Raw genomic sequence first — 21069 nt, 5'->3', positions numbered from 1 at the left:
TTGGACCCATCCACTGATGTGGGGGAACCCGGACCCAACCATTATGGTGGGGGAGTCCAAGTCTTTCTCCCTTTTTGGGCCACGGTTAGAAGGGGGGGGGGGGGGATTCATGTTCTGATGACGGAGGTGTGTGTGAGAGATGATGTTCTGATGATGGAGGTGTGTGTGTGTTTGTGTGTTTGTGTGTGTGTGTGTGTGTCAGTGGTTCTGATGATGGAGGTCTGTGTGTGTATGTGTCAGTGGTGATTAAGTTTCTGATGATGGAGGTGTATGTGTCAGTGGTGATTAATGTTCTGATGATGGAGGTCTGTGAGAGAGATGATGTTCTGATGATGGAGGTGTGTGTGTGTGTGTGTGTGTCAGTGGTGATTAATGTTCTGATGATGGAGGTGTGTGTGTGTGTGTGTGTGTGTGTGTGTGTGTCTGTCTGTGGTGATTAATGTTATGATGATGGAGGTGTGTGAGAGAGATGATGTTCTGATGATGGAGTTGTATGTGTGTGTGTCGGTGATGATTCATGTTCTGATGATGGAGGTGTGTGTGTGTGCGTGTCAGTGGTGATTAGATTAATGTTCTGAAGATTGTAACAAATCGCGGATATTGCATTAATATAAGAATTGTAAGAGTGTGTGTAGGTTCATTTTTGTGTTTTACATCTTAAGGGGGGGGGGGGGGGGGGGGCACACACATATGCACCCAAACACAGCAATATGTGTCATAAAGGTAAAAAATTGTACTTGGCCGCAGTGGTCTGAATTTTAAGAGGACATTATTTCAGTGAACTCTCTCCACTTAATGAGGCGTTGGTTTTAGTCTTGTTGCTCATTACTGTCCCAGGGTCCCTCTGATTGCATTAGTGCAGATAGTAGTAGTGATTCATGTTCTGATGATAGAGGAGTGTGTGTGTGTGTGTCACTGGTGAAATTAGGTTCTGATGATGGAGGAGTGTGTGTGTCAGTGGTGATTAAAGTTCTGATGATGGAGGTGCGTTTGTGTGTGTGTGTGTGTGTGTGTGTGTGTGTGTGTGTGTGTGTGTGTCAGTGGTGATTAGATTAATGTTCTGATGATTGTAACAAATCGTGGATATTGCACTAATATAAGAATTGTAAGAGTGTGTGTAGGTTCATTTTTTGTGTTTTACATCTTAAGGGGGGGGGGGGGGGGGGGGTTCCCTTAGGCAGACATGAGCCCGTAGCAGAAAGGCTGCTGTCATACATAGTTGACACTATGGATGAGGTCACATGTAGAGTTCAGGTATTTCAGAACCTGTTTGAGAAAGAGGAAATAACAGACTCGGTCTGAAGGCACATCGTGTTCGGCAGGATACTCTCCCAAATGTTTGACAATGATCCGGATCTATGAGACAAAGAAAGAGCAGGACTGCGTGTTTTAGAGAGAGATTACACTTGACAAAGAAACAGGTGAGATCATTTGGTAACGAAGATACACTGTATTGACTTATTTATGGCGTTTTCTGTGTGCGTGTGTGTGTTTATCTCTGCGTGTCTATGTCTCAGTGTGTGGATATGCATGTCATGATACATGGACAAATGTGTATATTTGTATTTTTATTTAATTTAATGTTTATGGTTGTGTATGTGTTTATATGAGAGACTGAGAGTCTGAACATTCAGAAATCTTTAACCTGATTTCAGTTTAAACCAGTTTGTCGAGGACCTGTTTTTCTACATTTGAACCAGTGCATCTGAAATAGACCTGGTCTTATGACACACCCATACACACAAACACACATACGCACTCAAGCCCAGCAATATGTATCATAAAGGAAAGAGATTGTACTTGGCCGCAGTGGTCTGAATTTTAAAAGGACATTATTTCAGTGAACTCTCTCCACTAAAAGAGGTGTTGGTTTGAGTCTTGTTGCTCATTACTGTCCCAGGGTCCCTCTGATTGCAGGGGTCTGATTGCATGAAAAGAGGGACGACTGTGTCCACCAGCCAAAGACACAAACACCACCAGTCATTTAGTCTGTAGTCACTCTCTCTGGAACCTCTAGTCCACGTACAAAGCCCTACTTCACACACACACTTACATAGACACATGCAAACTCTCTCACGCACATATAGACACACGCACACAAACGGCAGATTCAGCAGATCTTCTTGTGATTACAGGTACTGTACCAGTTTCCACTGGTGAGCTGTGATGGAACTGAAATAGACCCTTATAGACAGGAGTGTTTGTGTGTGTGTGTGTGTGTGTGTGTGTGTGTGTGTGTGTGTGTGTGTGTGTAAAAAAGTGATGCTGAGCAGATAGGAGCAGTAGGAGGAATATGTTGACGCGCTGTGTGAGAGAGCTGATGCTCTGATGATAAAGGTGTGTATATGTATGTGTGTGTGTGAAAACGACCCCACGTTTTGGGATGTAGGCTGAAAGAACTTAGTGGTGAAGTCAGGAAACCACTCCAAGAGATGGTGGCTCTTACAAAAATAACTCTATTTATTTACAAGGGGAATTCAACATCAACCTCAAAACATATACATGTTTATATACAAAATGAACAAACATAAAGCAAAAGAATAGGCAAAGATCTGTAGCCACGCATCTAGCGTACAGCTTTCTCTATGTACCATTCACTTTGCTCTCAAGCTCCTCTCATGCCTGTCCAATCTCTTTTCACTAAGCAAAGAGGCACCCTTTAAAAAAGGCAGCCCATGGGGCTAAATTGGTCCAATTAGTTCCGATTGGACCCATTCACTGATGTGGGGGAACCCGGACCCAACCATTATGGTGGGGGAGTCCAAGTCTTTCTCCCTTTTTGGGCCACGTGAGAAGGGGGGGAATTCATGGTCTGATGATGGAGGTGTGTGTGTGTGTGTTTGTGTGCAGTGGCGGCTCCTGAAAAAATTATAAGGGGGGGCAATGTTTTTGATAATGATTAAGGCGACCCATTCAGTAGGTACATTAAGTTAGCTGATTAACTCATACAGCAATACCTTTTTGTCCACTATTGGCAGCACACAACAGTAATATGTCCCCTCTTGCTACATAGCTAGAGTAGCAAGTTACAGGTGGAAAGCTATGGAAGAAAGTTGCATCCAGGAGCCTTCATAAGCAAACATGATGTGGCTCCACATTAAATTATCCCATTTTTTCATTATCCACGTGTCTCAAATATTGTATGATGTAACATAGCTTAACAGGACACATGATATGTCCAGTAACAACATAAAGAAGGGGTAACATATAAGTCAAAACCAACAATATTTATTGACTGATCTTGAAAGTATTGGCTTACAAAAGCAAAATAAGTCATCACATAAAAAATAATTCAGTGTTAGTGCAAGAAGCGAACTGTGAAACACTGTGAAACCTATGAAAAGTGACAGTGGTATATAGAAAGACAGACAGCGTTAGCCACTTCACGACCGCGATTTTCTTTCGTTCCAATTCTTGGATGTAGGATTTCCCTCCCTTTGTAGAAACCTGTTGAATGGATACATTTGGTCTAGGTCCTAATTGTTTTGTTCAATTTATCTTCATTAGTACGCTGACTAAAAAGGAGTTTCTGTCAAAGAGCGAATCGAGTTGTTGTACTGAACAAGAGCCATCTTGACAGAATATGCCTCTGTCGAGCTGTATGACGTTCGTATAGGCTTTTACGTCCATTACTTATGACACGACATGGAGGGGCGAGCCCTCCCAAAAGCCATAGAGAATGCATTGAGAGCTCTGTTTTGTGAAAAAAATGGATTTAACATGGGAGTCAATGGGAGAGGTCTGGGGCGATTTTCATTTCGCCCCAAATCGCCCCAGAAGGGGCGGGGCCATTTGAAGCACGACTTTAGGCTGACTGAATGACTATTACCTGATTCGACAATGACATACAGAGGCAGATCAGACGGTCTAGTGGTAGAATGCGACAGAAAAAAAAAAATGATTACATTTAAATTTACATGTCGTCATTTACGCGACTTACAAGGATATTGCGTATCAGGAGTTATTTTTTTTCTTTTCACCTAGGCAGTGCGTCGCCCCAATCGCCCTTATGGACAAGCCACCCCTGTTTGTGTGTGTGTGTGTGTCAGTGGTTCTGATGATGGAGGTCTGTGTGTGTATGTGTCAGTGGTGATTAATGTTCTGATGATGGAGGTGTATGTGTCAGTGGTGATTAATGTTCTGATGATGGAGGTGTTTGTGTGTGTGTGTGTGTGTGTGTGTGTGTGTGTGTGTGTGTGTGTGTGTGTGTGTGTGTGTCTGTGGTGATTAATGTTATGATGATGGAGGTGTGAGAGAGATGATGTTCTGATGATGGAGGTGTATGTGTGTGTGTGTGTCAGTGGTAATTCATGTTCTGATGATGGAGGTGTGTGTGTGTGTGTCAGTGGTGTTTAGATTAATGTTCTGATGATTGTAACAAATCATGGGTATTGCACTAATATAATAATTGTAAGAGTGTGTGTAGGTTAATGTTTATGTTTTACATCTTAAGAGGGGGGGAGGGGCTCCCTTGGGCAGACATGAGCCAGTAGCAGAAAGGCTACTGACACACATAGTTGACACCATTGGATGGAGCTTGTGATGACAATAATAGGAAGACAGAAGGATGCATATAGTGTATTGTGTATCTGATCAGCTATAGCACAACACTGACCAGAGACTTCAAACAGCAAGGACCTGAACATGCTGCTGCTTCAAGTCAAGTGAAGTCAAGTAGGTGACCATCTCCACACATTTCAACCCACTCCGCAGATATATGCAGACACACACACACACAGATACTCACTCTTCATACATTCATACACACACACACACACACACACACACACACACACACAAACACTCCTCATATGACAACACAGCACACTCAAGTGTGTATGGATGAGGACACAGGTAGAGTCGAGTTATTTCAAAACCGGTTTGAGAAAGAGGAAGTAACAGACTCCTTCTGAAGGCACATCGTGTTCGGCGGGATAGTCTTCCAAACGTTTGACAATGGTCCGGATCTATGAAACAAAGAAAAAGCAGGACTTTGTGTTTTAGAGAGAGATTGCACTTGACAAAGAAACAGGTAAGATCATTTGCGGACGAAGATACACTGTATTGACTTATTTATGGCGTTTTCTGTGTCGGTGTGTGTGTGTGTGTGTGTGTTTGTGTGTGTTTATATCTGTGTGTCTACGTACGTCTCAGTGTGTGTATGGGTATGCATTTTATGTTACATGGACAAATGTGTACTATTTAATTTAATATGTTTATGGTTATATATGTGTTTATATGGTTATGTATGTTTGCTTGTGAGAGTCTGAACACTTAGAAAACTTTAACCTGTCTTCAGGTAAAACCAGTTTGTCAAGGTCCTGTTTTTCTATTTCTACTTCTACTTCAACCAGTGCATCTGAAATAGACCTGGTCTTATGACCACGAGGCTGCCAGGTTACTTTTTCACTACTAGAAGATCTTAAAAGATTCTTCTTTTGCTATCAATGGAAGTTAAATAACAATAGTATATGACTATACGACTTGGCCCATGATGATATCAGAATTTGTGAATGTGAGTGTCCAGATGCTGTCTTTGTTCATGACTTGTGAAAGAACGTGCTGTTCTCCGGCGAATTTGCCGAAGGCCCACGCTTGGTTCAAGTTAGCTTGTTCAGGAAGAACAGACTTGTAGAAGATGGCTTAGCGAAAGAATGTGTTTATTCAGCCACTAGCCACGGTCACCGCAACACAACACGAGCATGCACTAGGCACGTCTGCTGCTAACGGGTTGGTCTTCTTCTTCTTCTTAAACATTACAAGGATGTACATGCATGTATACTGTAGAATTAATGTATGTGTGTAGGGGAGTGGATGAGTGTGTCTGGAGGTTAAAAGGGAAAGCCTAGCTTGACCAGGGCTATAGCCAGGTATGGCCATATAGATGCTAATGCCTTTTGGCCTCAACCATCTTGTGGTGGTTGTAGACAAAAGCCAACTAATGTCTCTAGCTCCAAGACACACAAAAGCCAGGAACCATGTCTGATTGCTCATCAACACAGACAAAAGGCCAGGGGCCACCTCGATGGCACTAGTCTGGTGCTATGCAAACTAAACTTGTGGGGGTTTGTTGAGATGTAGTTATATTATGTGAAGTTATGAAAACACCTAAATCTAACACTAGCCATGAAATAACCATCACTGCTGGATGTGTACATGTTTGATTTTCTTTCATTTGGTTCTGGTTTTTGAAACACAACTCATAAGAACTGAATGAAGGCCATGGTTTCAACCGACTCACAAGGAGCACATACCAGAGAGAGCTGACACACCAGGGAGAGAGAGTATGACATAGTGGGTGGGCATTATGTGTAATGTTGCACACCTACACACACAAACACACATACGCACTCAAACACCGAAATATGTATCATAAAGGTAAGAAATTGTACTTGGAGGCAGTGGTCTGAATTTTAAAAGGACATTATTTCAGTGAACTCTCTCCACTAAATTAGGTGTTGGTTTGAATCTTGTTGCTCATTACTGTCCCAGGGTCACTCTGATTGCAGGGTTCTTATTGCATGAAAAGAGGGATGACTGTGTCCACCAACCAAAGACACAAACACCACCAGTCATTTAGTCTGTAGTCACTCTCTCTTTAACCTCTAGTCCCCCTACAGAGCCCTACTTGTCACACACACTTACATAGTAGTTACATGCAGACATGCGAGATGATGTTCTGATGATGAAGATGTGTGTGTGTGTGTGTGTGTGTGTGTGTGTATGTGTCAGTGGTGATTATTGTTCTGATGATGGAGGTGTTTGTGTGTGTGTGTGTGTGTGTGTGTGTGTGTGTGTGTGTGTGTGTGTGTGTCAGTGGTTCTGATGATGGAGGTCTGTGTGTGTATGTGTCAGTGGTGATTAATGTTCTGATGATGGAGGTGTGTGAGAGAGATGATGTTCTGATAATGGATATGTGTGTGTGTGTGTGTGTGTGTCAGTGGTGATTCATGCTATGATGATGGAGGTGTATGTGTCAGTGGTGATTAATGTTCTGGTGATGGTGTATGTGTATGTGTATGTGTGTGTGTCTTCTCTCCTTGTTCTCTAGAGTAAGATCTTCGATATTCAAATGTGTTCTGTTTTTCACTAGTTGTATGGTGTCAGGAGCTAAACGCATACATCAGTGCCAGATAATCTCTAATAAAATTAGTGAGGCCAGGCAGGTTTATTTATACATCACATTTTAAACACAAGGGTATTGTAATGTGCTTTACATAAATAAAAGCAAAAGGAACATCCTAAAGAGAATTAAAGCAACTAGATGTGCATTTCCTGAAGGAAATACCAGTGTATGCAAAGGAAAAGTAGAAGTGGTTGATAGGATGTTGCTATGGTAATAAAGGTGGTTACTAGGGAAGTGTGAGGGACCGAGACGGCCACCCCACGTGTTGGGATGTGGGCTAGAGAGAAATACCGCTCCTTAGCGGCGCACGCTTCTGCATACGAGCAGCGGGATAGGAGTGATGTGTGAGAAAGTGTGAGTAACAGTATGTATGAGGTAACCAGGTTTGATTATGGAAACAGGGAGTAAATGGGACATGACATAGTGGGTACTGAACTACATGCCAGGGATGGTAATCATAATAAACGGGGTGAGCAGTGGCAATGGTGGTTTAAGTGTTTTCTGTAATGTCGTGCCAAGCAACAACTCTCATGTCACAGGAACCAGATCCTCCCAGGTCACAGACAACACACAGAATCGGAAATGGTTTATATAAATGTTTATTTACCATAAGAACACAGGACTGTAGGCACAGAACCGCTGTATAAAGGAACCCACTAGGGGACAAGCATAAATAAACCTGTGACATATAGGGTATCAGCAAAGGAAACTCTGCCTTGCCTTTTGGAGTTACTGTAATTTCTGTATACCAACATTTCCGTATATCGATGGCTGTTATTACTCATTTAAAGATACACCTTCAAGAGGGTAGACCACGATATGAATCCCTGTGACGCACCATGCCAGGTCTTGCCATCACATTCATATATAAAAAGCCAAATTTAGGCATGTTTTCAACCTGCAGCAGAGTTGTGGCATAATGGTGAGTCCCATCAATCTCAACACGTTGCGTTTTAGCTTCCATCAGGTCCCAACAGGCCCCTCCGTGATCAAGCCACCATCTAATTGCTGTGATACAGGAGGACATTAAACTGTAGAGCGTAGCCATGGCAGAGCATGTGGACAGCAACAGGCACTTGATGGGAACTATTTTACTGCTTTCAGTGGTATTCCTAGCTGTGCTGCAGTGAACAGTGACCCTGGAGCCTTTAAACAGCATCCTGGAGCAGAACCGCCATCTCTCTGCGCCATCGTCCAGTAAATGGCACTCACAGCATTTATTATAGAGCTAATCGCAGGATTTATATACAATCCAGTAGTGACACATCTACCCTTTCACACAATGAATGTGGCAGAGACTTTCCAGATCAGGGTCCAGTAGACTCAAGGACACTTCAACACCGGGTCCTCAGCTCAGGACAGTTCTCTATGTAGCAGCAGTCTGGTGTGCAGCTAGTGGTGGGATGTACAGTACATCTCATGGTCCTCTAACAGTGCTGGTGGATGCACAGTTCTGCTCGGGCCCACATCCTTCTGGTGGAGTTTCAGCCATTTAACGACACCATCCCCAAATGAATATGACGTTTTACCTAGGGTGACGAGACGTCTCCGTTTTCCGTTTAGTTTATGTTTTGGAGGTGTTTACGTGACTGAACTGAAAACGTCCCCGGATTTTGTTTCAGAAATCTGGTCACCTTAGTTTTACCTGTTCCACAAACACCATGTGCTACTGTAAGTTGCTAGAGTTTATAAATGAGTTCAGAAATAGCAATTCTGCTGGACTGTTCCCTTTGACCTTGCCCTATTTGTGCCTTGTCATGACGTCATGCGCATAGCACATCTCTGGCCTTTCAAATGTGTTTGTTTTATTCAGTCATTGGGTTGCCTGCCTAAGCACATTTACTGTAGTAGAAATACTGATGAAAATCTCAGTATCATGGCATATTGATTTAAACCTGTGTTGTTGAATTTGTGTCATATGAGCAAATCATATCACCTGAAATAGCGATGTGCACTGTGATGACAAGCGCTGCTGTGGTACCACACAGCTATAGCAAGCTATTTTAGCACAGGGTAATGAAGGGTTAACCAGAAATAAGAGGTCAAGACTGAGTGAAAACAATGAAATAAAAGATTCCCAAAATGTCACAAACTGTTTATTTGTAGACTGAACGCATTCTGTACTACAGTGACCGTGGCTATGCATTCATTCATCAGTTAATTCAATTAAATTCAATGGAAATGGTCTCTAGATGCTTTACAGACGGGGATTAGGTGGAAAGGCTGCAGCAGCATCCCACAGTGGAAGTGTGCATAGGAGGGGAATAAAGAGAAAGTGAGTGGACAGAGCTAAGTTGTGTTGTGTATGTACATATGTAATTATAGGTTATGGTGATGAGGAACAATGCTATCACAGCCATTGGCTTTTGCAGGTAAAATGTCGTACTATATGGGAGAGAACAGAGACAGGTTAGAAACTGAATATCAGAAAATGTATCATATACACACACAATTAAACACACACTGCCAATTATTTAAACATCAAAAGACAAAACCATAGAACACCATTGGTGCATTTTGGGTAAGCATGGGGCATAAAATGTTGAAGAGAGCAGATTCTTTCATGCACAGAAAACCTGATGGGAGGATTTATGTTGTGCACTAAAATGGCTGCTGTGCTTTTAATATTGTTGACAAAAAGCTGAATGTACTTCTCACCCGTGTTGGGGAGTAGTGAACTACATGTAATGAAACTTGTATTTTAACCCACATTTCGCAGTAACTTGCTGGTAGTTCATCTGCATTCATATTTGCATAGTGGTTCAAGTAGTTAAATTACTTTTATGTAGTCAACTACTGAAACTACAAACAATATTGTGCCATGAAAGAACAAGGAATTAATTTCAATTACCCCTTTACTTCTCTACTGTAATTGAACCCCCTTAGACCAGACTTGACCCCTTTTTCCTTCAATCTGATTGTTGTGATACGATGCCCAGTAATGCCTTTGTCAGGCAGCCACCTCCACACACTTGACCTTAGTGTAGTGCCTGTGCCTGGGCTCTAGTTTCTGGAAGGCAGGTGTCTGACTGATGGACATTGTATACAAAACCAAAGCTGACGTTCCTTGCACTTTCTCATGAATAGTGGGATATTTGATTTGTTTGGTTCATGTATGACCTGTGAACATGTAGGCACATTTTGCAACAAACTCATTTGATTGGCATTTTTAGCTGGCATGTGACTGTGGAGTATTATATTTTGTTATAATTTTGTATCATATGTACATTGCCAATTTGATCTTTTTAGTTTGAACTACTTTTTCTAAGTAGCTTCAGTTAACCAAACTAGATTTCTCCCAAGGGTAGCTTTGCTGTAGTTCAACTTCTTCCAGTGTGCGGTAATTGGGAGCTTGCAAAGCTGTACCTTTAAAGTAGCTTCCCCAACACTGCTTTTGACTTTGTGACCTTTGAACCCCCTTTGCCACTGCACTGCTGTGCTTCTCCTCTTGTGTGAGAGCATCAGTCCATCATTTCACGGTCACAGAACTAATTTCAGAACTCATTTTGTAGAAAAAAGTAATTCTGCCCATGCAATAGACTTTCGAGGCCAACATTTATAATTCTGTAGCAAGAAAGGCAGAATGCTTTTGTCAATGAAAGCAAAGGCTGATTGATTATAATATTTTGCTAATATTATAATATTAAAATAATATTATTATTATTACATTATTATAATATTATAATAATATTTAATATTACCACTAGCATTATTTTGCTTCATTCCTGGTAACTTTATTCCCATTACTTTGACTTAGACTTACACTTTGACTTACAGATTTCGAGTGAGCCGGTGGACAAGAAGAGGGGAGAGCAGAAGAGAGGAAGAAGAAGATGGAGAAGCCCAGAGAGACTCTCAGATCATCAGGTGAGCAAACTTTTCAGCTGTCAAAAATACACATGCATTTACACAGCACAATTGTTATCTCCATTCATCCTCTCTCTGTCCTACTCTCTTCTGTCTTTCTCTTTACCTCTCTCTCTCTATCTATATGTATATACAGTGGGGAAAATAAGTATTTGAACCCCTGCCAATTTCGCAAGTTTGGCCACTTGCAAAGAAATGTGTGATCTATAATTGTAATAGTAGGTGTATTGTAACAGTGAGAAACAGAATATCAACAAAAAAATCCAGAAAACTGCATTTTATAACATTTATGACTTAATTTGCATTTCATGCAAAAAATAAGTATTTGAACCCCTAGCAAAACATGACTTAGTACTTGGTGGAATAACCCTTGTTGGCAAGCACAGACGTCAGACTTTTCTTGTAGTTGGTCACCAGGTTTACACACATCTCAGGAGGGATTTTGGTCCACTCCTCTTCGCAGATCCTCTCCAAATCCTTAAGGTTGCGTTTTCAATGGGAGGGAATGAGGGAATGAGGTTCAAGCCCAATATTCCACATTACATGGCCCCATCCATAGTCCCCTCGATGCAGTGGAGTCGTCCTGTACCCTTGGCAGAGAAACAGCCCCTAAGCATAATGTTTCCACCTCCATCCTTGACGGTGGGGATGGTGTCATATTCAGCATTCTTCCCCCTTCAAACGCGGCAAGTCGAGTTGATGCCAAAGAGCTTGATTTTGGTCTCATCTGACCACATCCTGTCTCCCAATCCTCCTTAGAATCATGCAAGTGTTCATTGGCAAACTTCAGACGGCCCTGTACATGTGCTTCCTTGAGCAGGGGGACCTTGCGAGTTCTGCAGTACTTCAAACCATTACGGTGTAGTGTGTTGCCAATGTTTTTCTTGGTGACTGTGGTCCCAGCTGCCTTGAGATCATTCACAAGCTCTCCCTGTGTAGTTCTGGGGTTATTCTGCACCTTTCGGATGATCACCGATACCGCACGAGGGGATATCTTGCATGGAGCCCCAGACCTAGAGCGATGGACAGTTGTTTGGTGTTGCTTCCATTTACGAATAATCGCACCAATAGTTGTCTGCTTCTCACCAAGCTGCTTGCCGATGGTTTTGTAACCCATTCCAGCCTTGTGCAGGTCTACAATCTTATCTCTGACGTCCTTGGTCAACTCTTTGGTCTTGCCCATGGTGTTGAGGTTGAAGGTGTGAAGTATGATTCTTTGGACAGGTTTCTTTTATACACTTCACCAGTTGAGATCAGGTGTACCTTACCTAATGAGGACTAATCTGTGTGCTTCTTGGGCACATAACTGGTCATTGGGAGCCAGAATTCTTGCTGTTTGCTTGGGGGTTCAAATACTTATTTTCTGCATTAAATACAAATAAAGTCATGAATGTTATAAAATGCCGTTTTCTAGATTTGTTTGTTGATATTCTATTTCTCACTGTTAAAATACACCTACCATCACAATTATGGATCACACATTTCTTTGCAAGTGGCCAAACTTGCGAAATCGGCAGGGGTTCAAATACTTATTTTCCCCACTGTATATATGTGTCTTCTTATTTATCATACGTACACACACACACACACACATATTCATACTAGTGCTGTCAAACGATTAAAATATTTAATCGCGATTAATCGCATTTATGTCATAGTTAAAAAAACTCTAGGGGATATCTCAAAATGATAACTCAAAATGAATCGCGATTAATCGCAAATTTTTATCTATTCTAAATGTCACTTCGTTTATTTATTTTTTCCATCATTTTATTTTTATTTGAATGCCCTTATCAACATGGAAAAGTTGATTGGCTTGCTTTATGCAAATGTTTTATTTTATTGAAAACCAATATTGCCAAACAGGGCGGTACAAAATAAAATTACAAAGTGCACATTTCAGGTAAACAAGGACTCAGCCTATAGTGCAGTTAAACCATGGCTTAATATTTTCTTTTTTTCAAGTTTGCTGGGAACATAGCAGTCAGGCCTCTTATTTCAGAAACATTGAACCGTAACAGTTAGGTTACCAATAAAAGGTAAGCCTACTACTTCTTTGCTTTCAGCCAGCTGCCTGTTGACATTTTCAGACAACAGTGAAGCTCGCTTCTTTTGCACAACACAACTTTTAAAAGTAAACTTTCCATTCAGAAGCTTTTTATCATCCATTTCGCCGTATCGCGCTCACCATTCACTCAAACCGTAACGTTCGCCTACTACACAGTTTGCGAGGCCAAAAAGAATGTTTATCTAAAAAAAAAAAAAAAAAAAAAAAAAAATCGCGTTAATCTCGCGATAAAAAAATGTACGGCGTTAAAATGGGTTTGCGTTAACGCCGTTAATAAAGCGTTAAACTGACAGCACTAATTCATACACATTTATGTTCGTAATATTCTTTTATACACATAAGACAACTGCTACTGAATCTCCCTCATTGTCATGAAACACAAAGCAATCAACCCTAAAACACATCTACATGCATGACAACACACATAGGATCATAGTTCATTTGACAATGTGGATGATTATTCTGTTACAGTAAAACCTCAAACAGGTGCATTAATATGAAGTTGCATGATTCAGTGTCTTTAGCAGTGTCATGATGTCTGTTTCCAGGTGGTGCTCCACATATCTCAGACATTAGGATTGTACTGCTGGGAAGCAGATGGGAAGGGAAGAGTTCATCAGGAAACACCATCCTGGGAATAGAGGAGTTTAATACCTCAGGAAGAACAGCTGAGTGTGTGAAGAGAAAGGGAGAAACAGCAGGGAGACACATCACTGTAGTGGAGGCACCCGGATGGATTCACAATTCTTCTATAGTGGACACTCCTGAACGTGCTAAACAAGAGATTCTCCTCAGTATGTCTCTGTGTCCTCCAGGACCCCATGCTGTACTGTTGGTCATTAATGTGATTCAGTCATTCACAGAGACACACAGAAGAGCAGCGCAGGAACACCTGGAGCTTCTGGGTAAGAGAGTCTGGAGTCACACTATAGTGCTGTTCACCCGTGGGGACTGGCTGGGAAACAAAACCATTGAGCAGCACATCGAAAGAGAAGAAAAAGCTCTGCAGTGGGTTGTACAGAAATGTGGAAACAGGTATCATGTTGTAGTGAATCAGAAGGGCGATGGTGGCCAGGTGACAGAGCTGCTGGAGAAGATAGAAGAGATGGTGGCAGGAAACAGAGGTCATCATTTTGACTTTGATGCAAAGATTATGAAAGAACTGACAATGAGGAAGAAGGAAGAAGAGAGAAGAGCAGAGGAGAGGAAGATGAAGGTGCAGAGGCACAGAGAGACTCTCAGATCATTAGGTGAGAGAAATGTGCAGCTGTCGGACCTAGAAATGTACATACCACAGCTCTTATTTATTCTTCCACAGGTCTTATAATTCATTCTCTCTCTCTCTACCTCTGTCATTCTCTCTCAAGCCCTCTGTCATTCTCTCTCTCTCCCTCTATCTACGTATCTATCCATCTATCTATGCCTCTTTAAACACAAATACACACACACACACACATATAATCATGCACATTCATGTTTGTAATATTCTTTTATACACATAAGACAACTGCTACTGAATCTCCCTCATTCACATGAAACACTAAGCAATCAACCCTAAAACACATCTACATGCATGAAAACACACAAGATCAGAGTTCATTTGACAATGTGGATGATTATTCTGTCACAACTAAACCATATGCAGGTGCATTAATATGATGTTGCATGATGTTCAGTGTCTTTAGCAGTGTCATGATGTCTGTTTCCAGGTGGTGCTCCACATATCTCAGACATGAGGATTGTACTGCTGGGAAGCAGAATGGAGGGGAAGAGTTCATCAGGAAACACCATCCTGGGAAGGGAGGAGTTTGATACCTTAGGAGAAACAGCTGAGTGTGTTAAGAGAGAGGCAGAAACAGCAGGGAGACACATCACTGTAGTGGAGGCACCCGGATGGTCTCGCACTCATTCTGTAGTGAACACTCCTGAACGTGTTAATCAAGAGATTGTCTTCAGTGTGTCTCTGTGTCCTCCAGGACCCCATGCTGTCCTGCTGGTCATTGATACGAAAGATTCATTCATAGAGACATACAGAATAGCAGTGCAGGAACACCTGGAGCATCTGGGTAAGAGAGTCTGGAGTCACACTATAGTGCTGTTCACCTGTGGGGACTGTCTGGGAAACACAACCATTGAGCAGCACATCGAGAGAGAAGGAAAAGCTCTGCAGTGGGTTGTAGAGAAATGTGGGAACAGGTATCATGTTGTAGAGAATAACAAGAGCGATGGTGGCCAGGTGACAGAGCTGCTGGAGAAGATAGAGGAGATGGTGGCAGGAAACAGAGGCCATCACTTTGACGGTGATGCAAAGATTATGAAAGAACTGATGATGAGGAAGAAGGAAGACGAGAGAAGAGCAGAAGAGAGGAAGATGAAGGTGCAGAAGAACAGAGAGACTCTCAGATCATCAGGTGAGAAGAATGTTCAGCTATCGTACCAAGAAATGTACATACCACAACTCTTATTTACTCAATGAATTCTCTCTCGGTCTCTACCTCTGTCATTCTCTCTATCTCCCTCTATCTATCTATCTATCTATCTATCTATCTATCTATCTATCTATCTATCTATCTATCTGTTTCTCTCTCTTTAAACACAAATACATGCATACATAAAGGCACCCTCCACACACACACACAAACACACACACACACACACACACACACACACACACACACACACACACACACACACACACACACACACACACACACATAATCATACACATTCATGTTTGTAATATTATTTTATACACAAAAGGCAACTGCTACCAGACCTTCCTCATTGTCATGAAACACAAAGCAATCAACCCTAAAACACATCTACATGCATGAACACACACAAGATCAGAGTTCATTTGACAATGTGGATGATTATTCTGTTACAGTACAACCATAGGCAGGTGCATTAATATGATGGTGCATGATGTTCAGTGTCTTTAGCAGTGTCATGATGTCTGTTTCCAGGTGGTGCTCCACATATCTCAGACATTAGGATTGTACTGCTGGGAAGCAGAAAGGAGGGGAAGAGTTCATCAGGAAACACCATCCTGGGAAGAGAGGAGTTTGATACCTCAGGAGAAACAGCTGAGTGTGTGAAGAGAGAGGGAGAAACAGCAGGGAGACAGATCAGTGTAGTGGAGGCCCCCGGGTGGGTTCACACTCATTCTGTAATGAACACTCCTGAATGTGATAAACAAGAGATTGTCCGCAGTGTGTCTGTGTGTCCTCCAGGACCCCATGCTGTACTGCTGGTCATTGATTCTAATCAGTCATACACTGAGGCACACAGAAGAGCAGCGCAGGAACACCTGGAGCTTCTGGGTGAGAGAGTCTGGAGTCACACTATAGTGCTGTTCACCCGTGGGGACCGGCTGGGAAACACAACCATTGAGCAGCACATCGAGAGAGAAGGAAAAGCTCTGCAGTGGGTTGTAGAGAAATGTGGGAACAGGTATCATGTTGTAGAGAATGGCAAGAGCGATGGTGGCCAGGTGACAGAGCTGCTTGAGAAGATAGAAGAGATGGTGGCAGCGGACAGGGGAGAGCGGAGTATGGAGGGCCTTCCTAACTGTCAGTATATATATTTTTTCATATGTTATACAAATTTCCCACTTGTGATTTGCATTGATGTATATTTAAGTTCAACATCATATGAATTGATGGAATACAGATATTATATGGGAATTCATCATAGTGCTATAATATTGATTGACTGTGCCTGACTGTTATTAATTCCATATTTTCACTGTCTGTACAGTTGCAGAAGGCCTACCTGATGACTACTCAATGGGAGATCCTGGATATGGCTCTGCTAAATCAAGACTTGGACAACAGAAGCCTCCCTTGACACCAGCACATACAAAATTACCATGTGCTGAGGCGAACGGTTAGTTTAAAATTTTACATTTTTTTTTTACAAGTTAACTTCTTGTTGAAGTATCCTCAAACGTTTTTCCATTATCAGATACGAATCAGTAAACTCAGTTGCTCAAATCAAGCCCTCATAAAATGATACATTACTCATGAACACATCAAATATGTAATGCATATATAGTTGTAAGTGTACGTACATGCGTTTGATGTATAATCCTTTGTTGTTATGAACCCCCTTCTTTTAGTCTTTTAGTCTTAGAAAGAAAAGTTCCATTTGTGAATGAGTCGACAATATCTGTAAATTATGATGAATGCATCGGACGTGGCTCCTATGGAACAGTTTACAGAGGATCATACCAGGGAACTCCTGCTGCTGTAAAGATGATAGAAATAGGAAACAATCCAGTGTTTACAAATGAATTAATTATACCTGGGTAAGACTATATGTGTGTATACATTTGTACGTACGCCTTTGTGTTTTACATTGAAGTGGGACTTGTACCCTATGTAATTAAAATTCATGCAATTGTGGTAGTAATCAGTAATCTAATACAGTTCATACAAAATCAACCTGAAACTATGGTTGTTACGCATTTTATTTAAGTCATTCTGGAGAGAATTAAAAAAATAATACATACAGTAAAGATATGCTGCCCTCAATGATCATTAGCCATCAGTTCTTGTATCGAAAGTGTTATTACAAAAAATAGTCTTAGTTTTAATTCTTTTTTTCAGGCGTTTATCTCACCCCAACATCGTACGGATGATTGCTGTAGCCAGAAGTAATACACATATTCTCATTGCTAATGAGTATATCCATGGTGCCAACTTGCAGGAGGTTCTTTACAAAGGCACTCCCATCAAGGTAGTGCATCATCATATTGGGTGTTTGGTGAAATATGTAGAGTGGTGCCAGAAAGTTAGAGAACCCCTTAGATATTCCTGATAATCTGCATATAAATATGACTTAAAGTGTAATCAGATCTTAATCTAAAACATTAAAACTCATAAAGAGAAGCAATTACAATATTTAGTCACAATATATGTAAAAAATGCTACTTTATTATTTATTTAGGACTAATAAACTGATCCCACATTAATTGACCATAGGGTGAAAAAGTATATGAACCCTTTCTTCTAATAACTGGTGTGAACACTTTTAACTGTTCAGTGAGCTCTTGATCAATCCTGCACAACAGTTGGGATGATTTTGGCCCGTTCTTCCATACTGAGGTACTCGTGATGTTAATGGGCTTTCTTGCAGGACCCCCCTGCCATGTTCTATCACTGCATTTCTGTTGGACTCTAGACTTTGACCTGGACGTTTCAAACTGCAGCATGTCCTCTGCCTCAACCATTCTTAATGTGTTTAGAGTTATTGTCTTTCTTAAAAACTCACCCTCTGTTGAGTTCACTCCACATATGGATGCCCTAACTTTCTACTGGTAGTGGACTGATTCATTGAGAATTGAGTTGACGGCATGTCACTCACCACTGAAAGAACTATCATTTTTGCATTGTGACTGGAAATTCTCCAGCAAGAACGTTAGGGCATCTATATGTGATGTGAAGCTCAACAGGATGAGTCTTTCAGAAGGACAATGACTCTCAACTGTTGTGTGGGACTGTTGAATGGCTCATGGAAATGTTTGATTATAGTCACTGTTGTGCCAGGGGTTCACGCCAGATACTGGAGGGAGGGTTCACAGACTTTTTCACACTATGTATATTCTTTTTTGTTTATGAATATCTCAATGGCTTTTCTTTATCAGTTTTGATGACTTAGGTAAAGAGCTGGTCACATTTTAGATGACATTTATGCAGATTTTCAGAAATGTCTCACAGCTTCACAGACTTTTTTGCACCACTGTAAATAATATTACAACATAGTAAAGAATTCCTAAAAATGTTTCTCTATAATACTTTAAGTTGCAGGACGAGGATAAGCTGTTTGTGGCTTTAGATATTGCCATGGCTGTTGAGTACATACATGGAAAACCAATCATCCACCAAGATCTGAAGCCAGCCAATATAATGGTTAGTACTTGAAATCTTTAAAGACTATATATTTTCTACTTCATATTCATAAAAACGTTCTCTTTATTCTCAACGCCATTGAGCTGTAGGATTATGCCATATCAGATATAAATGTTTTAGGCCTGAAAAGCAGAACACAACAGAAAGTCTTTTTCTCAGATTTTAATTCTAATTCAAAGTTAACATTTACTTTACAAGATACTTTCCATTTATATTTTTACAAGATTGCAGCAGACAACAAAAAGGCCTACTTGACTGATTGGGGCATGGCGAACCTGAAGGAAACTGTGACGATGACGAGAGGAGAGCATCAATCAGGGGCGCTCTGTGGACCACTGGGAGGAACTTTCTCCTACATGGCCCCAGAATGCCTAGTAGAGTGTAAGAAATGCAGCACCATGTCAGACATGTGGTCTCTTGGCATCACTCTTCTGGAGATGTTCACCAACTCTCAGGCCTGGACTTACAGTAGCCTGCAAGAGCTGCGTGAGCTTCTTTATCATAAAAGCCCTCCTCTTGCTCTGACTAAATTACATCCTGCCTTTGATGACATTGTGAAACCATTGATAGAATATGAACCCAAGTCTCGCATGAATGCCAAAGACCTTGTGATTCTGTTGAAGACGAAAGTTGATCTCCCCAAAAGATACGGGTTCAAATGGTAGGAAGACAGTAGTGAAAGATCAAGAGATCTTTTTAAGCTGTTGCATCTTATGTGTATAATCAATGCTGATATATTGAATGCAGGTTGATCACTCTAACCTGTTAATGTCAACATGTATTCCTTTGCTCCTTTGTGCATGACTGACCTCACTGCAGCCATGTTTAAATATATATAGGATATTTCCTAGAATTTGTCAAACTTACGTCTCCAGCCTCCAGATGTAAATCAAGTGCACTCTGCACCGTGAAATAGTCCACTCTTTGTGAGTGTCATGGGCTCTGTAGATTGTAAATAATAGAAATGTCCATTCAGTAAAATCAAACCAAGCAGAGCATGGAGAACAATGAGGACAAAGAAATGCCACATAGTCAATCATGATTCTTAGCCATGGCAACACCAGGACAGGGAAAGGACTTGGTTGTGTGTGTTTGACAGGTTTTGGCACAGCAGACCTCTAGGAAAAAAGATGACTCCACTTTTTATATCAGCTGTTTACAGTCTGAGCACTGAAAGGGCTTTTCAGGTTGTGTCATATTGATATTTTGTATAATCGTTTATAGAGTATATTTTGTTGCATATTTTTTTCTTTCAGCCATATTTCCTAATCATGATGACCTTAATATATACACAGTAGCTAGTGGATAGTAGCACAGCTGTATATGTTCAGTACTGTACTGTTAAGCAAATGTATATGTGGATTAAAGCTGGACAAAGGAAATATGATGGTTTTTAACAAATCGCAAGCTGAAAGTAATGCCAAAGGACTTCCCTTTTACAGATAAATGTTTTTTACAAAACAAATGAAAACAATGTTCCCATCATTTCCATAATGTGCAAAGTACAATGGCTCTTAATGACAAAGAAGCTATTTGAGTAAAACCATTCCTCCTGATGACATTACAGATTCATCATTAAATTTGACAAATAAATATATGTATTCTTTGTGAGTTTGCTCTCTGCTTTATTCTACGGGAAATTATCTTTCTCTGAGCCTGTTTACTGTCCCTAACTGTATGACTCACAAAATCATACAAGTCCCAAAACTAAATATGGATACCTAACCCATCAAGCAAAGTTATGCACAAGTGTAACAAAACAATAATACATAAACAAGCACAATTAAACATACACAATAACATGTTGGACATGTCAAACAATCTGAATGTATACTAGTATGTATTTCTGGTTTCACAATGCAGCACAATTTCTATATATCAATATCTAAGGAAATAAACTGCATGCAAGGCTTTAGCATGCCTTTTAGGTAATTGGCTCTCTATTTTTAGATCAAATTAGCTCTCTAAGATCTAAGATCACTCCTTAATACTGCATTGAAAAACGAAGACCAGATCCCTCTTGTTCTGTGTTTTCCATCTGAGAACATTATTCACATCTTCTAAGCATTTGTAGGTGTTATTTTTGTTTCCAATTA

General features: G+C 40.9%; 1 protein-coding gene and 1 long non-coding RNA gene across 2 annotated transcripts; both read left to right on the top strand.

The window, feature by feature from the left end:
• Positions 1-15418: 15418 nt before the first annotated feature.
• LOC122130260 (GTPase IMAP family member 4-like) lies at positions 15419-17189 on the top strand. Its single transcript, XM_042704930.1, has 4 exons — positions 15419-15472; positions 16028-16633; positions 16821-16949; positions 17182-17189. The coding sequence occupies exons 1-4, from the start codon at positions 15433-15435 to the stop codon at positions 17187-17189; spliced, it is 783 nt and encodes a 260-aa protein (XP_042560864.1). The 5' UTR covers positions 15419-15432.
• A 549-nt stretch (positions 17190-17738) lies between these two features.
• Positions 17739-19255, top strand: LOC122130264. Its single transcript, XR_006151850.1, has 3 exons — positions 17739-17801; positions 18866-18973; positions 19198-19255. It is a non-coding gene; the product is annotated as an uncharacterized LOC122130264 (long non-coding RNA).
• The last annotated feature ends 1814 nt before the right edge of the window (positions 19256-21069 follow it).

The sequence above is a fragment of the Clupea harengus genome, unplaced genomic scaffold, assembly GCF_900700415.2.
Source record: "Clupea harengus unplaced genomic scaffold, Ch_v2.0.2, whole genome shotgun sequence".
Classification (NCBI taxonomy): Eukaryota; Metazoa; Chordata; class Actinopteri; order Clupeiformes; family Clupeidae; genus Clupea; species Clupea harengus.
Note: the sequence above shows the minus strand (reverse complement) of the source record. Positions and strands in the feature narration are given on the sequence as shown.